Source organism: Rhinolophus sinicus, chromosome 16, assembly GCF_057876585.1.
Source record: "Rhinolophus sinicus isolate RSI-liver-muscle chromosome 16, RSI-T2T, whole genome shotgun sequence".
In the NCBI taxonomy this organism is placed as follows: domain Eukaryota; kingdom Metazoa; phylum Chordata; class Mammalia; order Chiroptera; family Rhinolophidae; genus Rhinolophus; species Rhinolophus sinicus.
The window spans coordinates 12,541,466-12,563,486 of NC_142516.1; the positions used below are offsets into that span (position 1 = coordinate 12,541,466).

The 22,021-nt window shown below is 53.8% G+C and overlaps 1 protein-coding gene across 5 annotated transcripts; it reads left to right on the forward strand.

Moving 5' to 3' along the window:
- The first annotated feature begins 383 nt into the window (after window positions 1-383).
- Window positions 384-19,675, forward strand: PHF19 (PHD finger protein 19). 5 transcript variants are annotated; one of them, XM_088792729.1, is made up of 16 exons: window positions 384-608; window positions 897-1,034; window positions 2,999-3,199; window positions 3,722-3,803; window positions 6,276-6,371; window positions 6,825-6,925; window positions 7,396-7,544; window positions 9,175-9,270; window positions 9,943-10,011; window positions 10,189-10,309; window positions 11,833-11,900; window positions 13,177-13,338; window positions 13,906-13,993; window positions 14,700-14,785; window positions 15,763-15,858; window positions 17,102-19,675. In XM_088792729.1, the coding sequence occupies exons 3-16, from the start codon at window positions 3,014-3,016 to the stop codon at window positions 17,442-17,444; spliced, it is 1,743 nt and encodes a 580-aa protein (XP_088648855.1). In that variant the 5' UTR covers window positions 384-608; window positions 897-1,034; window positions 2,999-3,013; the 3' UTR covers window positions 17,445-19,675. The 5 variants fall into 5 exon arrangements, with proteins under 5 accessions (XP_088648855.1, XP_088648857.1, XP_019586762.2 ...); XM_088792731.1 differs by lacking the exon at window positions 897-1,034 and having other exon boundaries at window positions 436-608; window positions 2,999-3,144; XM_019731203.3 differs by lacking the exon at window positions 897-1,034 and having other exon boundaries at window positions 475-608.
- Window positions 19,676-22,021: the final 2,346 nt, after the last annotated feature.

A 22,021-nucleotide genomic window follows, 5' to 3' on the forward strand; every position in this document is an offset into this window, starting at 1 on the left:
AATCTGTGTCTGCGCCTCCCTGCGGTGTCGGTGCCAGCGGTGCGTCTGCCCCCTCTGGGCGCAGAGCCGTGTTTCCTCGCCGAGTGAGTGCCCGCTCTGAGCGCCGTGCGCGCGAGCAGCTGCCCCCTTGTGCCTGCGCCCCTGCGGTGCGGCCGTGTCGCGGCGCGGGCTCTGCGTCCGTGCACACGCGCCGCGTGTCTGCGCCTGGCGCGCGGTGGCGGCGGAGGATGCGCGCCCGCAGCGGGAGGGGGTGGCCCGGGGGCGGGCGGGGGTGCTACGGGCCCCGGCGGCCCCGGGCTCCAATGGCGAGGCCGGCGCGGCCCCCGCTAATTACATAAGCGGGACGTCAATAATTCGCGGGAAAACGCGAAAAAGATGGCGCCCCGCGCCCGGGGGGCCCCTTCCTGAGCGCCCCGGCCCCTCCCTCCTCCTCCACCCCCCCTCCTCCCCGTGGCGCCCCCGCCCCGCCCCGCCCCCGCCGAGACCCCGACCCCGGCCCCACGGGCGGACACTCGGCCAGGCAGCCGCGGGCCGAGCGCAGCCGCCTCCTCCGCGGATGCGCCTGGTGGCCAGACTCCAAGTGGGACCGGCGGACACGCAGGCTCGCGGTAAGTTCAGCGCTGCAGGCGGCCGGCCCGGGCCGGGGACTCCCCGCCACACTCTTCTCTCACTGCACACATCCCTCTTTTGCAATCTCCCTGAACTTTGGCTGTGCGAACGACTCCGGGGGGCGGGGGTGGAGTCCTAGGGCGCTGCACGCCCGGGAGACTGAGGGGGGTGACCGTTGCCTGCGGCAGGAGTCCGCCCGGGGTCCCCGAGCCTTTGGGGGGGCGTAGGTGACAGGTCGCTGTTTCCTTGCCCCAAATCTTTACTTTTCCTTTACTTTTCTTGTTCAGGGGCGGGGTGGGGTGTGGTGGAGACCAACGGGGGCGTTTGGGATTTTGCTCACGTCCGAAGTCAGGCTGCGGCAGGATGGGAAAGGGGGAAGCTCGGCGTCGGAGCGGCTGAAGACAGGAGAGCTGGACCCGAAGGGGGTACTCCTGCAAGCTTTTTCCCCCTCCTGAACACCCTTTTTAAAAAGCCAACGGCCGCCCTGGGAGAGGCCCCGGCTCATGAATCATCCTCGCTTCCTGCCCCCGCCCGGCCCTGCGCTCCCGGTGCCGCGGATTTGAACTGGACGCCGACGAGAACCCGCAAAGAGGCATTTCTTTGCAGATGGGTTTGAATCAGCCAATCACAGCCCGCGGGGGCCCGCTCTGGCGGGGGGGATGGAGGCTCGGGTTGGGGGGCCGCCACCCGGAGGCCCCCAGCCAGGCCAGTGGGGGCGCGGCGACCCGGCCCGCTTCCAGCGGCGCGGCAGGGGAGGAAGTGTCAGTTTGTGAACCTGCCGCGGTGCGGGCCCCAGGCCCTGCGGGCGGGAACCTCGCAGTGCCCGGGAGCCAGGTGGCAGAGAGAAGGCAGGGATTCGGACCGTACACCCTGCCCTGTGCCTGTGCCTTCTGCCTTGCAGAAAAGAGGAATAGGGACAAGCGATTCGGATGGGGGTGGCCGCGCCGCGGTCTGGAGAGCCAAGACCCTAGCAGTGCCCTGCCTGCCCCGGGGGCCCCAGACATGCGCACAGTTGTATTGATCTTCCTATGCTCACTGACATACTGCTGTAGGCATCAAACAGTCTCACAGGAGTGCACACGCGCTCACATGGATAACACACGGGACCCTCCCTGTATACGGATAGTCATAACGCAGGTGCCCAGCGCCATGGCAGAGAGGGAGGGAACGAGAGGCGCAGAGGAGCCGGTGCAGGGAACACAGGGAGGTGGTGTTTGGCTTAATGGAGAGTGTGTAGAGGGACATGGAGCCAGGTGAGCCCAGAAAAGGGACAAGAGGACCCTGGGGAGGGCTTCGAATGCCATTCACGTTTTCTGGGAGGGAGAAGAAAAAGATGGGAATCTGTGGCCCTATGGAAGAGTCTGGTGAGGAGGCAGAAAAGCACGGCGTGGCCTGTTTAGCACTGGTCACTGGCGGTACTATTGCCCATCCCAGATGCCCAGTATAGGTGAGCACAAGGTGAGGACAGGCCTCAGGAGACAGTTATTGAATGAGTGAATGGCCCAGGCAAGGTGGGGCCCTAACACAGACAGGGGGATGGAAAAGACAGCAGGATGCCAGAAGTCACTGTGCTTGAAGTGACTCATTGGTTAGAGAAGTCTAAGATGCTGGGGGTGGGGGTGGAGGTGGGGGTCTGTGTCTGGGGACCCCAGTAGTACCTTTGCAGGAAGAGTGAAAGCAGTGGGGGAGCAGTGCATTTTATAGGCTGGTGAGAGACCGGCTTAGAGAGGGTGGCATGGGGGTGACAACTGCTTGGAGCAAATTTGCATCTGAGTAAAAGCATAAGTGAGTTTAAATGTCCCCGCATTGGTTTCCATTAAATCATCCCATAATTGAGAACAGAAAAGGGGATTACAGATGGCCAAGGCTCTGCCAGTTCACAAGCCACCCAGGAGTTTCCCTTTCCGGGTGAGTTTCCTCTGCCAGCTCTCAGGGTAGGGGTGGAGAGTGTAAGACTTCTTGCTTCTCTCCTGGAGAAGGCCCTCCACTCAGCATGGCATATGTTGGCTTAAGGGATAAAGCTTTAGGCTCCAAAGCCAGTGAGTGTGGTCAGGCCACTGGGTAGGGACTTTGCTCTGTGGTTGGCTGAGAGATTTGTTCTCTAGAAGGCAGCATAGTATGGGCGGGAAAGAGAGCAGGGCTTAGAATCAGCTCACCTGATTATGAACCATGGCTCTGCCTCGGACCCCCTGGCTGCTTCCCCTTGCCAAACCTCATTTTCCCTACCTGTGAAATGGGACTAATAATGCCTCCCTCACCAGGTTGTCATGAGGATCCAGTGAGAGAATAAAAGCATCTGGCACATAGCACAGGTTACATAAATGGTAGTTCCCTTCTTTCCCCCTCCCCTGAAGCAAGGAGTAAAAAGCCAGTTCTCTTTCTCTTCCAGTGTCAGTGGAAACTGATGGAGAATCGAGCTCTGGACCCAGGGACTCGGGACTCCTATGGTGCCACCAGCCACCTCCCCAACAAGGGGGCCCTGGCAAAAGCCAAGAACAACTTCAAAGACCTGATGTCCAAGCTGACAGAAGGCCAGTATGTGCTTTGCCGGTGGACAGATGGACTGTATTACCTCGGGAAGATCAAGAGGGTAAACCTTTCCTCCTCAGCCCCTGTTCCCAGGCTCAGCGTCTCCCTGCTCATCCTCTGTCTTAGGCCTCAGACTGGTGATGGACGATGGGGGATTGCTGGAAAATTCCCCTGTTGTCCCTCAAGCTCAAAAGCTGAACATGGAAGGAGCTTTTGGCAGCTTCCATCCTTAGAGCCAACATCACCCAACCAGTTCTTTAGAAAAGTGCTCTGAGCCTACAAAACAAAACAGTCAGATTGGAGAAGATTACCGATGACCATCTGGCTTGTTCTGTGCTCAGCATTCCCACCAAGTTGTTGTCCGCCAGTCCCTGACTGTACAATTCCGGTGACTGGCTGCTCACTACCTCCAGGAACGGCCATCCTCCTTCCCCTTGTGGCCAAGCTCTCCTTTCTGGAGCACAAGGAGGGGGTCTAATTAATCCCTGTGCCCTGTGGGGACAAAAATAGGAGCGGAAGACCATGTTCCACAGCGTTTCCCCAGCCACTTTCTCATGTCGCTCCTCCCCTCTCTGTGCCCCAGGTCAGTAGTTCAAAGCAGAGTTGCCTTGTGACTTTTGAAGACAATTCCAAATACTGGGTCCTGTGGAAGGACATACAACATGGTGAGTCTTCCTAAGATTTTGGGCACCCTTGCCCCACCCTGGGTCCTCTCTCTTCCACCTCCATCATTCCTTGTCTCCTTCTGTCTCTTACTTCTGGCATCTGGCCTTGTCCGTGGACCCCTAACCCCACCTGAGATGACCAGTTGTGTGTTTACATGGAAAAGCCCTTATGACACCCATCATCCCCTTGAGTACTCATACCTCGTGAGGGAGGCAGGCAGATGGAGAAAGTGGCTTGGGAGGTGCTGGGAGAGCAGGGGTAAGTCCCAGGCCTGTGTCTGCCTCCTTGCTGCACTTCATCTCCTCTGCACAAAGCTCTGGGTCACTCTGGGCTGGGAACAGGGAGAGGCCCAGGGAATCAGAATTCTCACCTCTAGATGGGAGCATAATGTCTCCTGTCAATTTGTGAAGAAAACTAGTGGAGGCAGTTCTGTCCATGGGGGAAAGACCAAGAAAGCAGAGATGGACCAGGCAGGTAAAGATGGACGTGCCCAGTGGTGCTGGGTCAGCTTCAGGGTTGAAAGGAAGCCGGGTTGGGTACCATCCATGCCTTCAGAGGTTTACATTGTCTCACAGAGATAGCAAATCAGGGGCATTCTGGCCACCATTTTCCCTTGCCAGGTACACATCAGACAGCACTAATGAGTCACAACACTTATATTTCAACGTGGTGCTCCCAGCAACCACTACTGGTCAATCAGAGTCGCCATGAGAGAAGAAACCTGTTTGCCATTTATGCTCTAACGGGAGAATAGATGTGGTGGTATGAGGGGAAAGGCAGGTGTTAAGGTCAGATATTCCTTGGACCAAGTTCTAGCTCTGCCACTTACTAGCTGCATATTCTTGGGCAAGTGACATAACCTCTCTGACCCTCAGTCTCTTCATCTGGAAAAAGGAGATAATGAAAGTACTGGCCTCACGGGGTGCTTCAATGAGATAATCCATGTAAAATGCTTAGTCCAGTGCTGTTGAGTTACAGGGGCAGTTTCTAAAGAATTTGTTACTGTAAGAGATGATTTCAAGGAGCCTGCCAAGTAGAGGTCACAGAACCCAGGCAGTTATTAGAGCTTCCAAATTGCCTTTTTCTGCAAGATGTTGTAGCTAATGCAGACTGATTCTTCTCCAAGCCCCTGTCACCTCAATTTATTACTATATGAAGATCCAGAACAATGAGGCTCTTCTGTCCTGGTTACCCTCTTACTGAAAGCGTGAGGAACCAGCAGGTGAGGAAAGACAGTTCACTTTAGCAGATCTTGAGTAGAAGCCCACTGCATGCCAGGCACCATGGCGGTGCCATAGGGCTCACCTGGGGAATGGCTTGGCTCCCCAGCCAGGTAACTGCTCCTCACAGGCAGGACGGGAGCCCATCTGGCACCTCTCAAGGTGACAGCACGAGGCTGAGCATGTCATCGTTAGTGATCCATCACTCCTTACACCAATGAGGGTTTCCTGAGATCCACGGTGGGCACCTCCTTCCTGGGGACATATTCAGGAATAAGAGGCAAGAGAGCATTTACTGAACAAACATGTCTTGAGTGCGTGTAATATGCCACATACACACTATATGAGGTCCTGAGGACACACTGATGAACAGATAGCATTTCTGCTCTTACAAACCTTTCAGTCTGCGAGGGGAAGTAGGACAGAAACACACGCCAACATGTATTTAATTTATTCACTCAAATCTTTCACATACAAGCACGTATTTATTCTTCAACAACATCAAAAAAATGCAAAGAAAAAAAAAGATGGAACCTGTACTTTAAAAGTAATTGAACAAACAACATTTTTATTTGAGGCAGTTGGAAATGTGAATACTAACTGAATTTATTGATGATATGAAGAAATTATTTTTAATTTTAGGTATAATAAAGTTACTGTAGATATGGTTTTTCTATTTTTAAAAAGAGAGCCCTAATCTTTCAGAGATACCTACTGAAATATTTATGGAAATGATTGGGTATCTGGGACTTGATTCAAAATAATACAGGAGGGGGAAGTGGGTGGGAATATTGTCAAAACAAGATTGGCCAAGAGTTTATAATTGTTGATGAGAACATAGAGTTCCATCATGACATTCTGTCTATTATGATTCCGTAATAATATTTTTAAAAATTATTCAACATAAAAAAACTGTTTAACAAATCAAGTTAAATTAGGCAGGAGAGGTAGCATGATATGGTCAAAAGAACAAAGGATTTGATGTCAAACAGCCATGGGTTTGCATCTCACTTCTTCTGCTTACTAGCTAAGCAAGGGACTTAACCTTTCTGAGCCTCAACTTACCCATCTTTAGAATGGGGTCATGACAGTAGGTACCTCCGACCTCAGAGTGGTTGGGGAGAGTCTGTGTGTTGGCATATGGGGCCCAGTGCTAGGTCCAGCAGGTAGAGGCTCAGCGCCTGGAATGTGATTTTAGAACCTCTAATTCCTGCCAGCCAGACCTGACCCCAGAGGGCCTCTCTCTTTCAGCTGGTGTCCCAGGGGAGGAGCCCAAGTGTAACATCTGTCTGGGGAAGACATCAGGGCCATTGAATGAGATCCTCATCTGTGGGAAGTGTGGCCTGGGTGAGTGTGATGAGCAGGACACTGAGAAGGCCCCATCCCCCGACTGGCCCCTGGCAGTCACTCCCTCAGACTTGGGACCTTAGCTGGCTTGCTGTTTCCAGGAAGTGAGGGCCCAGAGAGGTGACCCTTGGGGAGCTCTGGGGCTTCTGGAAAGTGAGACAAGTTATGCAGTTTGGAGCTCCCTTGGGTGGAGAGGATGGGTGGGAGAGACGGGGCACAGAAGCTGAAGCCAGACCTTGGTGCCTCCCCCACTGGGGTCCAGGCTGTCTTTTACTCACCTACTTGGACTCCAACTTGGCTCCCTTGGTGAGAAAGGCCAGCCAGTCCCCTGGCAGCTGGCAGGCACACTGCTCCTAGGACTTGCTACAGCCCTCCCCAGCCCTGCCGCCTTTGGGCTGACTGGCTTTGGGCCACTGCGTCCTTGTGGGCACCCACCACCCCTCCTCTGCCTAGGTTACCACCAGCAGTGCCACATCCCCATAGCAGGCAGTGCCGACCGGCCCCTGCTCACACCTTGGTTCTGCCGACGCTGCATCTTCGCGCTGGCTGTGCGGGTGAGCCCCCCATCCTTCCAGTCCCTGCCTTTCCCCCCATCCAGTGCGAAGCCCAGTGACTCCCTGGGCTCAGGCCTGACTCCTGGTCACAGAGCCAGGGCTTTGGAGGCAGACAGCACTGCTGCCACTTCTCAGCTGTGTGTCTTTGGCCAGGTTCCTTAGCCTCCCCGAGCCTCAGTTTCCTCAGTTGTTAAATGGATACAGATGTGGTGTCAGGAGTAGGAGGCCCCCAATAAATGTTAAAACACTTAATGTTAAAAGGCACCGTGTATGTGCCCACCCTGGTTGGTTATTGCTGTTATCTTTACTGGTGTGCTTATTTCTATTAATGGAGGCCCTTCTGGGATAGAGAGGATGGATTTGGGCTTGATGAGAAAAGGCTCCTTGCGTCTGACTCCACTGGAAAATCTGAGGATCTCCCTAACGGGCGTTTCCCTCGTGGCTCACCTGGGACCCCTCATCTCCCACAGAAAGGCGGCGCGCTGAAGAAGGGCGCCATCGCCAGGACGCTGCAGGCGGTGAAGATGGTGCTGTCCTACCAGCCCGAGGAGCTCGAGTGGGACTCACCCCACCGCACCAACCAGCAGCAGTGCTACTGCTACTGCGGCGGGCCGGGAGAGTAAGGCCGCGGGGGCGCGGGGGGGGGGGGGGGGGGGCGCGGTGGGGGCGGGCCCTACGGGGGCAACCCGGGAGTGTCAGGCCGCGGGGGCGGGGCTCGAGGGAAGAGCCCTAATATTAATATTAAGCTTGAGACCCAAGCACGGGGCTCAAGGGGGTGAGACTAGCCCTCCCGCAGCGGGCCGTTGAAGGCGGAGGTGTTTTCCCGGGGCCCTTGGAAAAGAAGGAAGTATGGAAGAGTGGTTAAGAGCCTGGGCCCCAGGGTGCACATTCTCCCAGCCCCTTACAGCTGTGCAGCCCCTGAGCCTGTTATCATAATAGTTTCCCAGGTAGTTGTGAGCAGAGCCTGAAGTAGATAATTCACCCAAAGGCCTTCACAGTGCCTGGCACTGGGTAAGCACTTAAATGTGAGATGTTACTGGGGGTGAACAGAAGTTAGACAAACCTTCTCATTGTCAGAGCTGGGGAGGTATTAAGATCCTTCTCTCTGGAGGTGTGTGAGCAGAGAGTGGGGGGTCATACATTGGGGATACTGTGGAGGGGATTCTTGTCCTGGCTGCAGGGCAAGAGTCTTGGCCTGATTCTTCCTTGCGGGCCTGGGCCTCCATGTAGCCATGGTAAGTGAGCCTGCTCCGGGCCTGACTGCTACTGTAACAGATGGGATCTCTGCCCTCAGAAACTCAGCCTACAGGACAACTTGAAGCCCTAACCTTAGCCCCAGGCTTTGTTGACCAGAACTGGGAGTCTGGAGGCTGTGCTTTCAGCCTGTCTGGCTAATTTGGGCAAATCGCTTGAACTCCTTCATCTCTCAAGTGTGATTAATAATCTCGGCCCCGTCAACTTCCCTGGGTGTTGAGAGGCCTAGAGGATAAAATGGAGAAATGCTTATCTTGCAGAGATCTTTACAGCATTAATTAAGGCAGTTACCCAGAGTGATTATTAAAAATGCATCTCCCTGGGGTTGCCCCAAAGATGGAAAGGTCTGGAGTGGGCCAAGGAATCTGCATTTTAACCTAGACCCCAGGTGACTGATGCTGGGGGTCCATGGACCACACCTGAAAGGTGTGAACAGAGCATTGACTGTTGTTAAGGAAATACCTTTTTGCTCTTTGTTTATATTCAGTGAGTAGCTGTTGAATGGCCATGGTAGGGTTGATACAGTCCTGGTGAGCAAAACCAGACGTAGTGCTGCCCATGTTGGTTACAGGAGCCACTGTTCTCCTGTGAAGTCTCTTGGGCAAACCTTTCCCTGACAGTGGTGTTTGGGAAGCCGTGTGTGGGGCACAGTCCAGACCTGGGGGTTCCAGTATAGGATGGTGGAAGATCACGGGATTTGAAGTTAGGGAGGCCAGAATTTGAATCGCCCTTCACCACTGGCTTCCTGAGTAACCTTGAGCAAGCCATTTAACCTCTGACTCATCTGTCAAATGGGGATAGTGGTCCATCCTGAGATCAAATGAGATGGCATATGCCCTGCTGCCAGGACCTCCCCTGGCACAGCCTACGTGCTCGGTAACTGAGTTCTCTTCCCTTACCCTAGTGGAGGGCAAGTTTATGTTGGGAAAGGTTGCTGAGATTCATGCTTGGCTGGGAGTGTGGGCCCAGGTGACCTGGCTCCTTTGTCTCTCCAGATGGTATCTGCGGATGCTGCAGTGTTACCAGTGCAGGCAGTGGTTCCACGAGGCCTGCACCCAGTGCCTCAATGAGCCCATGATGTTTGGAGACCGGTAGGTGCTAATCTGGTCTGGCTCAGCCTTGGGTGTGAGATGTGGAGACGGAATAGCAGCAGCAACTCCTTCAGACTGCCTGCCAGGCCCTAGTTGGGGGGAGGGGGTCTGTGATGGCGTACACCTGTCTACGGGAAATCTTCCCATGGAGGAACATTCTGGACCACATCCCCAGTTGCCAATGACTTGTGGGGGACCTTAGACAAAGCCCCAGTCTCTTTTAAGTGTCTGGGGAAGGGGGAGTGACACAGGCCCTGCCTTACCGCCACCCAGGGTTGTAGGAGCCACTGGGTAAATGAATGACTTGATCCAATGGAGCTAAGCTAATGGGAGGCTGATGTGTGTCAGACCAGATATTACGTGTTTCTTGATGTCTCATGTTGGTGATTGTGTGTGTGTGTCAGAGAGAACAAGGGTGACCACTGCAGCCCAGTGGGACTTGGTTCACTCTCTGAAAGCCACACTCCAGGGCAGTGACACTTGGGAAAGGGGTTGAGATAGGGGTTAGAAGGAGTGGGGGAGTGTTTCCTGGTCCCTGTCCTGCCCTTACCCCACTAAAGGCCACCAGCCCCAGGAATGAGAACAATGCTGACTATGGGAAGGCAGGTGGGGAATGAGGGTGGGGTGTCAGAGCCCCTCCCACCCATAGGCCCCCTCTCCACCCACCCACAGGTTCTACCTATTCTTCTGCTCCGTGTGTAACCAGGGCCCAGAGTACATCGAGAGGCTGCCCCTGCGATGGTGAGAGGATGGGGCTTGGCCCACACCCACCCGCCCCTTCCCAGCTCCTCTCCTCCCTCCTCCCTCCATTTCCAACTGCTAGGTCCCAGCCTTGGCCCTGCCCTTGAGCCCGGACCCAGGAGGCTCCAGCTGTGGCTGCTGCCTCACCCCGCCCCACCCCCTTGCCCCCTTGCCCAGGGTGGACGTGGTTCATCTGGCCCTCTACAACCTGGGGGTGCAGAGCAAGAAGAAGTACTTCGACTTTGAGGAGATTCTGGCCTTCGTCAACCACCACTGGGAGCTCCTGCAGCTCGGCAAGGTATGCAGGACCGTGTGATGACAGAATGGCAGGAGTCCATCCCACGGTGGGGTTACTGCGGCGTAGAGAGGTTTGCCCAGGGTCACAGTGCGGAACTGGGGTCTAGGTCTCTGCACGTGCGCTCTTCAGCTGCTGGCTGGGACAAAGGCCCAGGGTCTTTGAACTGCTGCCTCCCTGAGTCCACACCTCTGAGCTTATGCCGTGCAAGGGGCTTCCTGATCCAGGTTTTGGCAGTAGGTAGGTTAAGGCTACACAAATTCAGCTGCAGGGAGCTAGGGATAAAGTGTGACTGGAGCAGAGATGTTTGACCCACTCCAAACTACCTGGCTAGGATGCAAAGTGAAGTGGGCCTGCCCCCTGCTGGTCCTACTTTGAATAGCAAACGTGGGCACCAGGAGCCTGGGAGTCTGTGATCTTGGGAGTAACAACCAGACTTTCAGGATGTCTGAGGTGGAGAGGTGTTTGCCAGTGGCCAGCACAGCTTTGGAGCTAAGCTGGCAACAGAGCCAGAGGTTCCCCAACCTCTTCCATGGCGGGGCCATGCCCCCTTTCCCCTTGACAGTTAGAATCCTCTCCACCACGTGTAGAGGGAGGTGTCTTCTCTAGTGACTGTCCCAAATCCTTCTTTGATTAGACAGGGATTTAAAAAATACAAATTAAAAAAAAGTAACCCTTATGCTTTACAAAAGATTTTCATGTAGTAACATCTTCATTTACAGTGTTTGATAATTCATAAAATACATACTTATTATGCAACCAAAAAGATAGGTAGAGCTGGTATTTTTCAAAAAAATAGGGTTCTTTTCTCAATTTATTAAAAAAAAAAAAAAAATACATGTTCCTGGTAGAAAAATTTTAAAGTACCAAAAAGTATAAGGAAGTATATTTAAAAAACAAAGCCATCCATATTCCCACATCACACCACAAACAGCTGCTATTCATGCATAGGTGCATTTCCTTCCATTCTCTTTTCTATGTGTATTTTTTCTTTTTATGTGCTTTAGAGTATACAGTATATACAATTTAATTCATCTTCTTTCAGTTTATATTATATCATAAATACTTTTCCATATCATGAGTTTTCATACACATTTTTTAATGGCTGCATTTGTTTCCACCATAATTTACCAGTGTCCTTCCTGTTGGGCATATAGTTTCTTTCCTTCTTGTCCCATTGGCCCAGCATTGGGAACAGTGCTGTAGCAAACATTTTTGTACATAAAGCTCTGTCCATGTTTCACATTATGTCTGTATGATAGATTCCATGGAGTAGCATCCCTGGGTCAAGGGCATGGGCATTTTGAAAGCTCTGGATACATTTAGGGCAGGAGTTACTCTGCCCAGTTTCCAACAGGAACTGAGCGCAGAGAGGTGAAAAGACTTGTCTGGGATCATGAAGTAAGCCGCTGGTCCTCACGTAGAGGACTCATAAGCATCAGGAGACGGAGGGGGGGGGGCGGCGGAGGCCTCCTCAGTCGCCATGGGCATGGGTCTGACCACTCTGCTGGCCTGCTCCCCTTCAGCTCACCAGCACCCCTGTGACGGACCGAGGACCACATCTCCTCAATGCGCTGAACAGCTACAAAAGCAGGTGCGAGCAGGGAAGGAAGTGCCGTGGGGCCCCGACAGGTGGGATTTCAATCTAAAGGTTCTTCCTACCTCATAGCCTTTGCTCAAACTGTGCTCCTTGCCTGGGTCTCCTGCCCCTTCTCTCTGACTATATAAATTTTACCCATCCTTCAAGATCCAGGGAGCACCCCGCCTCCTCTGTGATACCTCCCCTGAGCACTCCATCAGCATGACACATTTTGGTTCTGGGCTCAGCTCCATAAGGGGCTACACCCCTGACCTCTGAGGGCCTCTCCTGCCCCAGCCATGTCTGGTCTGGGCCAGGCACCGAGGGAGCGATTCATCATCGCTCAGGTGGGCTGTGTGGCCCATGGCTTCCCACCCAGACTTCTGAGTTCTTCTCAGAACACACAGTTGACGCATCTCACTACTACCGTGGGGAATGCCCAGGCTCCTTCACACAGTATTCAAGGGCTCTTAGGATCAGTCCCTGCCATGCCTTCTACCACTGTCCTTTTACGTTATTTATTCTGGGTGTCAGCTCTTCTGAGCCCTTTGCTTCCCCACTCATGCTTTTGCTCACACTCTTCCCTTTGCCGAGGATGCAGTTCAATCCCTTTCATTTGTTCTATCAACAACTATTTATTGAACTGCTGCTCTGTGTCAGCCTGGTGTAGGGGTGAGGACGCAGTGAGGAATAAGACATGGTCCCTGCTTCTATGCAGCCCCTCCAGACACCTCTAGGCAGACGTATCCACTCTGTCTTCCACCTTCCCGTGGTTTGGGGCCAGACACAGCCCTGCTCTCATATGCATGAGGCCTCCTGTCCTTGCGTGGACAGTCTCCTGAGGGGAGCTCCAGCTGCGTCTGAGTCACCTCTGCAGCTTCCTGGCCGCTCAGCCAGTGGTGGAAGAATGAGGGGGGAAGTGCCTGCAGGTGCTTTCAGCCTCCTTGAGGCGGGAGAGCAGAGAACAGAATGGTGTTCCCCTGGGAGCTGGAGGAGGCCTTCCTGTGGGAGGTGGCCTTGGGGCTGGTTGAGGCAGAGAAGAAAAGGGAGAGGAGCAGCAGGAACCACGCATGCAGGGGAAGGACAGGACGAGCCACCAGCCACGTCCTCAGCCGCCACCTGAGGCTCCTGATCCCACAGGCTTTGCAGGAATCAGCGTCTCCACAGGCCACTCTGGATTTTAGCTCGGGGATCAGTGAGGCAAAGAGCATAGTTTTAATGCTTGACGCTCCTCCCCAGGAGGAGGGACCGACAGACTCCAGAGCTCTCTCCTCCCCTGCCCACTCCCCAGGTTCCTCTGTGGCAAGGAGATCAAGAAGAAGAAATGCATCTTCCGGCTGCGTATTCGCGTCCCGCCCAACCCACCAGGGAGGCTTCTGCCTGACAAGGGCCTGGTGCCCGCTGAGAACGGCGCCCCCTCTGAGCTGCGCAAGAGAGGAAAGAGCAAGCCTGGGTCAGTGCCCACCTCCCAGCCCCAGCCAGCGGGCATGCGATGGGCCCGCAGAGTTTGCTAGCATCCAAGCAAGCAGGGAGGACGTACACCAGGAGTCCCAGCTGGAGGCCCCCTGAGAGGCCCGTTAGTGGCTGAGCCAGGGCTTGAGCCCACATCCCGACCCCTCCTCCCACAGCCCTGACTGCCTTGCTTCATCGTGGGACCCAGTCTTGCTGGATGAGGGCTTAGGCAGAGACGTGAAGGGGAAGTCAGAGTTTAAGGGGTCCCTAGCTCTCCTGGCTGAGCTGAGCCCCCTCACCCTGGGTGTGGGGGGCAGAGCATCGGCTGCACGTGCCTGAGGAGGCATCTTCTCTCTTTTCTGCCCACCTTACCCCCCCCCTGCGCACCTTCCCACACCTGCTGCCCCAGAGGACCCCCCACCTCTCCCCAGGTCTCCTTGTGAAGGAGAGGCTGTTTCCACCCCAGCAGCTGTGACCCCAGCTCTGCCCCTGCCACTCCTCCCTCTGGGCCACCTCCTGGGCCTTCAGGCTCTGACTGGGCCACCCTCTCCTTTTTCTGTCTCCACAGTTTGTTGCCTCAGGAATTCCAGCAGCAGAAAAGGCGAGTTTATAGAAGAAAAAGATCAAAGTTTTTGCTGGAAGATGCTATTCCCAGTGTTAGTTTCTTGTTTTCTTACTCTCCACTTGCACACGCAGGGTCAGCACCTATTAGGGATTCCTGTGCAGAAAATAAGTCCCCCAGGCCCAGGGGCCTCTCCCAACTCCCAGAGAGGAGTCAGCTCCTATTACAGCTAAACGAGGAAAAGCCAGGCACTGCAAGGCCACCCCTTTATCTCCCCACGTTCTCCCCAGAACCTGAAGGGGGGCAAGGGTAGGTAGCGTCCTCGTCCCCACTGTTCAGGTGGGGAAACGGCCATGGAGGGGCAGTGAGTCTCCCGAGGTCGCACCTCAGGCAGTGGCAGAGGCTCCCGGGAACACTTTCCTCCCTCAGCAGCCCTGTAGCCTCGCTGAAGCCCCCTGTGGGCATTAGCAGTGCCGCCCATCTCTCCAGCACATGACAGTTGCAGTGCACTTTCACAACCGTCATTTCATTTTCCCTGACTCCCTCACACCTCTAAGCGTGAAGCATGGCCGCTGAGGTAACTGGGACCCAGACATAGGAAGGTCATACAGATAGCTAGAGACAGAGCCAGGACTAGAACTGATGTGACTTGGCCCCTTGTCAGGACTGGGAGGAAGGAGGGAGTGACAGGTCTTCCCCTCAGGAGGGCCCAGCCCTCAGAAGCCCTGGCAGCCTGTGGCCCTCAGCGGGGAGAAGATCTGAGGCTCACTGACCCCCGCCCCCTTCCTCTGTGTCCACAGAGCGACTTTACCTCGGCCTGGAGCACCAACCACCACCTGGCCAGCATATTTGACTTCACATTGGATGAAATTCAGAGTTTAAAAAGGTAACAGTGAGGGACCCAGCAGAGAGGTCCGCTCTGGGAACAAGGATGGAACCAACTGGGGAGACCACCTCCATTGCCCCAGCAGTGAAGGCAGGCTCTGGAAAGGGCAGAGCAGAAAGCCTTTTGAGGGAGTGGGGGCTCCCCCAGGGCCATTCTAGTTAAAAGGGTCCATATAGCAGAAGGCTGCCTGAAGGGTCTCTCTGCTTGAAAGCTTTCAGCATAACATCCCTCAGCTGTGGTCTCCAGGGCTCCCGTGGAAAGCTCAGAGCAGCACTCGACGCCTGCCTTGCCCGGCCTCCACACCTCTCCATCCCTCTCCCGCTTCTCCAGGCCCCACACCTTATACCAAAACTGCCGTGGGTATCCCACATTCACATTGCTGCACGAAGCCTCACTAAGCCTCCCCTGCTGCCTTGGACACTTCCCGACAGCCCCCTGTGCTTGGTATACCCAAGGGGAGGGACTGCATATCCCATTATTTCTGAAATGATGAAGGCCATTCAGTGCCTTCCTATAGGCATGGAAAAGGGAACAAGGGCATCCGTTAGGCAGGACTGGGCTCCAGCCCCTACTCACCTGTTCCTAGTTGTGTCACTTTAAATTCTTTAACCTCTGAGCCACCTCACCTGGTTTTTGCGTGGCTGTTAGAAGACTCAAACAAGATGTTGTAAATGAAAGCACTTTGGGCCTGTAGATCACACAAGTGTCTGGAATCATGCTCATTAATTATCTTGAATTACTGTCATAGTGCGTATATCACCTCCAGGGAGGGTGGTCGGGGAAGGCTTTCCTGACTCCTGGAACTTTGAAGTCTGGGAAGGTAGAAAATGGCCAAGCAGAGAGGAGGTGGTCCCTGCAGGTGTGGTGGCAGGAAGCTCAGCAGTGGGAAGATGGGCCCCTGCTGGGACATAGGATGTGTGTGGAGAGATCCCAAGGGGGTTAAGGGCTGACTTCAGACCCACGCTCTCCTCCCTCAGTGCCAGCTCAGGCCAGACCTTCTTCTCAGACGTGGACTCCACAGACGCTGCCAGCACGTCTGGCTCTGCCTCCACCAGCCTCTCCTATGACTCCAGGTAAGCTTCCTGGCTGTTGAGACCCAAGTTCGTCATTGTCGTCGCCCGTCCCTCCCCCACCCTCCTGCCTCCACCTCCCACTCTTGTGACTAACGTGGAGCTCATTCTGTTCATCTGAGTCTTGGGCTGAGGGACTCGGCCTCCTGCAGTTGTGAGTCTGGGACCCTCTGGGCTAAGTCATGGGGTTCAGACGGTGCTGAGGATGGACATTCCTTCAGGTTGCTCCGCTCTGCCTGCTGCACAAGCTTGTGTGACACTTCTTGTTGGGCATTTGCGGTTCAGGGGTCGTGCGACCAGAGGTTCTTCCATTCTGGGGTTCTTGGCCTTTGCGTGCCATGGTGTTGCATGTCGGTGCCTCTGCCTGCAGGGTCCCCAACCCTCATGCTCGGTTATCTGAATCTGGTGTCTGTCTTTGGGTCTCTATGAAAAAGAGCCATTGTTTTGGAAGCCTGGTGGAGGGGAAATGGCATCCTGCAAGGTGTAGGGCCTGGGCGAGGGGACCAAAACCCCTGGAGGCCTCGCTGAGGGTACAGCCTGTTTGGCAATAGTAGCTAGTCCTCAGTGGCGTAGGGAGGGTATGCTGCAAAGCTCTTCTGAACTCGGGGCTCCTTCAACTTCAGGCCCTTGCAAAAATAGACTTGTGTGTCTTGAGAGTTTTTCTGTATCTCCAAACATCTCTGTCTGTGTCTGCTGTTGCCTGTGTGTTTTACTTCTTCCTGTTTTTGTTCTCACGAGCTCTTTGGCTCCTGTCCCTGTGAATGTGCACCTCTTCTTGTGCGTGTCTATTTCTCTACCACCTCGGCCCCTTCTGCCCATGTGCATGTGCCCGTGTGCACGCGTGTCTGTCTCCAGGCCAGACTCGGGGGTGCGAGGGACTTGACTCCTGAGCTGCTGTCCTAACCCCTATTTGACTCATGTAGCTACACGTGTCCAGATGAGGGGCAAGGCATTGTAAGCAGGACCTCTGCCCCTGGACTTGTGCAGGGCTGAGATCCTAAATATAAAGAACATGTGCTTTAGAGCTGGACACTCATAGGCCGGAATCCCAGCTCTGTCACTCCCCAGCTGGTGGTTTCTCATCTGGAGCCTGTTTCCCTCCTCCCAGGGCTGCTGTGAGGCGCTCCTGAGATAAGCCATGCCTGGGCCCGGCCCAGCTCCTGGTTCCCAGGGGAGTGCGCAGAGAGAGGGCCTTGTGAGGACTTCTCCATTTCATTCCATCTTCCACTTCCCTTCCTGATACTAGACGGACAGTGGGCAGCCGAAAGAGGAAGCTGGCAGCCAAAGCGTACACGCCACTGCGGGCCAAGCGGCGGGCAGCCGAGCTGGGTGGACGCTGCCCCTCAGACAGCAGTGCAGAGGGGGCTTTGGGCGCCGAGCGGCCCGACGAGGGCATCGACAGCCACACGTTTGAGAGCATCAGTGAAGATGACTCGTCCTTGTCGCACCTCAAGTCGTCCATCACTAACTACTTTGGCGCAGCCGGGCGGTTGGCCTGTGGGGAGAAGTACCAGGTGTTGGCTCGGAGGGTCACGCCCGAGGGCAAGGTTCAGTACCTGGTTGAATGGGAAGGGACCACCCCTTACTGACTGCCCTCAGGGAACGCCAGGAGCTCTGAAGAGCAAAGGAGAGACAGCCTGTTCTCTTCAGGGTGGGATGGAGAGGGAAGTAAGACCGCTGCCAGCGCCTGACAACAGGCCCCCTCCTGCCCACCTTCCTAGAGGTCAAGGTCTGCGCCTCTGCTGTGCCCATTCCGCCCTCCAGCCACCTCAGGCCCAGCACCCCTTTGCCTGTGTCTCTAAGGTCCCGCCGGCTATTTTTCAGTGTCGCCACACTCTACACTCCCTCAAACTGTTCATCCGTTCCTCTGAATATGTGTCTCCCAGCTCTGGGACCCTTTTTCCTGAGGCCTGAGATCTTTCTCTTTGTCCCCAATTGTGTGTCCCTTACCTCTCCCACTGCTTTTGGATGTGTGTTAGACACCTCCACGCGCACGCTGCCCCGCCACTGGTTCCCTCACACCTGACTCGGGGCAGCCAGTCCTCCCAGGACTGTTACGAGAACAGGGACCTTTAAGAAAGAGTGCAGATGGAGGAGAGGAGCTCTCGGCTTTCCTCGCCCACTTTCCTGCCACTCCTCTGCCCTTGCAGAAGGTGGTGAGGGTAGAACGCCTTTGAAAGCCTGGGAGGCAGAGACTCTGGGACTCAGGATCTGAGCAGTGAAGAGGCTGGGTCTCTGCCCGAGAAGGTACCAGCACCAGAGCCCAACTAGTAAGGCTGTGGTGTCAGCTGCTGAGGCCCCGGAAGTTTTCCTTTCCGTGGCCACTTCCCCTCTTAGTTATCATGGGGCTGGGCCTGGCCTTGCTGGGATAGAAGTACCCTTGAAATCCTGAGGACCAGGGAGAAGTGGGAGGAAAGGAAGCCGTGTGCTGCTCCCCCGCAGGCTGCTTCCTGTGCCTGCCATCCTCCGACCACCACACACAGTGGAACAGTCCACGTTCACTCACACACAAGCTTCTGTCTACGGGTGCTGTCACCCTCCAGGCGCCTCCCAGGTGCACACACACAGTCCCACATGCCCTCCAGTGCCAGCCTGGCTCCTGCCCTTGGCTTTCCTTTGGCCCTCTTCCAGGGCCCATGTGCTGCAACTAAATGTGAAACTCCAGCTCCTGCCCCCTTCTTTCAGCCCACGAACCAGCTTTGACCTCACAGAGAAGCAGGGAGACTTATCTCCTGCTCCTCTTCCTTATCCCCTGCCCCACCCTGAAATTGACAATCACTTTTTGGGACAGGTCAGGAGTTTTAAAGGGCCTGAGTCACTCAGTCCCCTCAAAGGGAAGCCTTTGTCAGTGGGAATATACATAGAATTCTCAGAACCAACATTAAAACTCAGACCCATCTAGAGGGAAGTCAAAAAACGGGAGGGGGAAGGGAGCCCTCATTTTTGCTGCTTCCAGTGATACTAGAAACTGACTCACTTGATTGGAAAATGGAAAGAAGTGCCTTAACTAGGGGGAGGGGTTTGCACCAGATGGAGACCAGCCCTGCCAACTGCTGCTGGGGCCTCCAGCTTGGCAGCTGCAAGGTGAAGGTGGGAAAACAGTGAGGGGATGGCGGTGGGGAGAGCAGGCCTGAGGAGCTGGTTTTCCCATAACTAGGCTGACCCCCATCCACCTATGAGCCTTCAGGGGGTTCCTGTGATGGCTCGGATGCCCCTTGCCTTAAGCCTCGGCTCCTATAGTGCCTTTCAAATGGGACCTCACTTCCTGTGCACAACCCTCCCCTTCTCTGCTTCCCTGGCATGGCCCACCACGAACAGTCTGTCTCCCCCTTCTCAGCTCCACAGCTGCTGCCACTGAAGCTCCACTGGGGCCAGGTGGAAGGGGAGCTGAGAAGGCAGCCCCCAGCCCAGCAGGGGCCGGGGACCTGGGATCCAGTCTGTGGCTTCCAGCCTGGCTTCCGAGGGCATAGCAGCCTCCTGGGCCTGCTTTCCAGGCCGGTGACAAAGTCCGGGATGAGCAAGGACTGGTCCAGTGCACCTGCACCTTCTCCCCGTGAGCTCCAGAGGGGCTCTGGGCGTGAAGAGGGGGAAGGAGGGTATGGGGTGTCGTTCCAGTTTGGGAAGTCAGCATGAGGCTGAGGAAGGCCACCCTGACTCCGCACCCCAGCATTTCATTCATACCAGATACTATCTGCATTACTGCCAACTGACCTTATAATAATCCTGTGCACCTTCAAAAAGATTTATGATTTTGAATTGCTGCTTAATAACATTTGTTATATTAAAGTTATAATTAATGTGTCTGATTTACAATTTAAAAGTTCCGTGTGAAAAGTTGCCTATCTTCCCTCTAGTGAACTATCAGCAGCTGGGTAGCAGGAGGAATTATTTGGCTCTGGTTTCTGGTCTTAGTTCCCTTGAGGTTCAGGAGGAATGGCGGGATCCCATCCTCTCTCTGGCCACCCTGCCACTGCCCACCAATACTCTCACCCTTACCACCAAGAGGATGTGGCACCTTTTTTCTACTGTGAGTACCTGACCCATGGGGGCTAAAAATATTAGCTGAGGGCCACAGGGGAGTAAAAGATGGGAAATGAACTTAGAAATTGACCCTGTTACAGCACGCAAGTACGGGCACTCTAAAACTATTCCGTGCGCACAGGCACACAGCCCTAGAAACCTGACAGGAGTTCCAGGCCTGGCTCCGCGCGCTGGAACCTGTGCCACTCTGGGCCGAGTCCTGACTCAGTTTCCTCACCCTTCATGTGCCAGAGATAATCCCTGCTGCATGTAGGTCCCCAGTTGTTGAGAGGGAAACCTTTCACATCTAAATGTGATGGATGATTAGCTTCTCTACATCTGGGGCAGTTTGGGGAGAGAAAAACAGACCTAAAGGAGCAGGGAAAAGTCAGGTATAGGCCCGAGGACGTGAAGGCCAAGGGTTTAATTGATCTGTGGTTTCAGGGGTGAAGTGTAGCCTGTTAACCCCCTAAATGTTCATGTCTGTCCTTAAAAATCTTCATTAACTATGGCTCCCACGTTTTTCTACCACTCCTTTGGTTTCAACCTTTAACTGCCCTCGTGCCCTCGGAACAAAACCACAGTTGGAGCTGCAGGTGGGGTTTGTGAGTGGGCATTGTTCTTTGTGCTGAAATCATATAATGCAAGTGAAAGGCAAGAGGTGTCAAGAGACCTGGGTTCTAGTCTCAGTTCTACGGTGAGCAGCTAAGTAGAGCTTCCTGAGGTCAGCTGTTCTCCCCAGGCTGGAGACTCCCCAGGCTGGAGAGGGCGCTTCGTTCTGGTCTGGATTAGTGTTTACAAAGCTACAACAGATACGTACTTTTGGAATTTAGGAGCAAGAAATTAGAATTCTCAGAAATTCCATAAACCATTAAGTTCTTAAAATACTTCAAACATTCTTCATACTCTTTCCTTGTTATTATATATATCTGGAAAAAAATTGTTTAACAAATAGGAATATTAAACTTAGTTGTATTTGCAAAGAACTGGAGCCTAGAGGGAATATTTAAACACTGGAAAATGCCAGGGAACATTGCTGGATAGCATTCAAGTAACATTCAAATCTCCTAGCAAGGTTAACAGTGTAAGAATCATGTGTCAAAACTGCCAAATTAAGAATTTATTTTGCTTCCAAAGCTTATTTCTTGGAACACTGCTCATAAGATTTGTATCAAGTGTACTATTATACGTGTATAAATTTATTTTATTTGCAAGAATAACTCAGTTTGCAGCAGGGCTACAGACATACACTGATGACGTAACAATCACAAGCAAGACCATTTCTGTCCTACGTGCTCCTGTCCCAGTTCTCCTAACCTTCAACTTCACATTAGTGTTTCATGCTCGTTTTTCATTTGATGAAGATGGATTCCTTTCAACCAGTAACATCTCTGTCCTTTTAAGCTTTAGTATTCACAGATAATTTTAATACTTTTTCTCATTTCCTGAACTGATTTTTGGGGGATTCTAGATTCAGGAAACATACATTTCCAGAGAAATGCTAGGACGGCATTCCTGCATGGAAACACGGGTCTAGGTCCTAGGCCCAGTTCTCATAGCAGTGGGAGAGGACAGTGGGACATAGTGGCCAAACCATGGTCAAGCTGGTGTCATGCAGACCCTACACATCCTTGAACTCTAACTCTATCCCCTTGTCTATAGAATGAATACTATCACCAACCTCCAGATCTACGGGGAGAAGTAAACGATGCAGTATATTTTTAAGTACCAGACCAATTTACCACATAGATGTTTTCAGAACTAGTAACTCTTTAGAGTCAGCTACAGCAGGCTCTCTGGGTCTTTGGTCTACAGAAGGATATAGCCAACCTCTCTGAAAGACACAGTAGAAGCCATCAGGCTTAGAATCAGAGATTTGGGTTCAGAGCCCAGCTACCACTTTTAAGTGTCTTACGCTTTTGCACCTCAGGTTTCATCAGCAAAATGAGGAGAACATTGAGTTACAAGGATAAAATAATGTTAAGAACCTAGGACAGTACCTGGCAGAAAGAGCTGGTGTTCTGTCCCTATCCCCTTCCATTTCCTATAATAGTCAACTATGACACTGAGGCAAAAGAAGCCCGCCAAAACATGGTTTGAAATGCACACTCAGCACATAAAATGACCCAATAAAGGCCACAGATAG

Excerpts from the sequence above, each read along its gene's own strand:
- PHF19 (XM_088792731.1), top strand. The coding sequence starts at position 557 with ATGCGCCTGGTGGCCAGACTCCAAGTGGGACCGGCGGACACGCAGGCT. Across the intron at positions 609-2,998 it reads GGCGGACACGCAGGCTCGCG|TGTCAGTGGAAACTGATGGA; the intron begins GTAAGTTCAGCG and ends TTTCTCTTCCAG. Across the intron at positions 7,545-9,174 it reads TACTGCGGCGGGCCGGGAGA|ATGGTATCTGCGGATGCTGC; the intron begins GTAAGGCCGCGG and ends TTGTCTCTCCAG.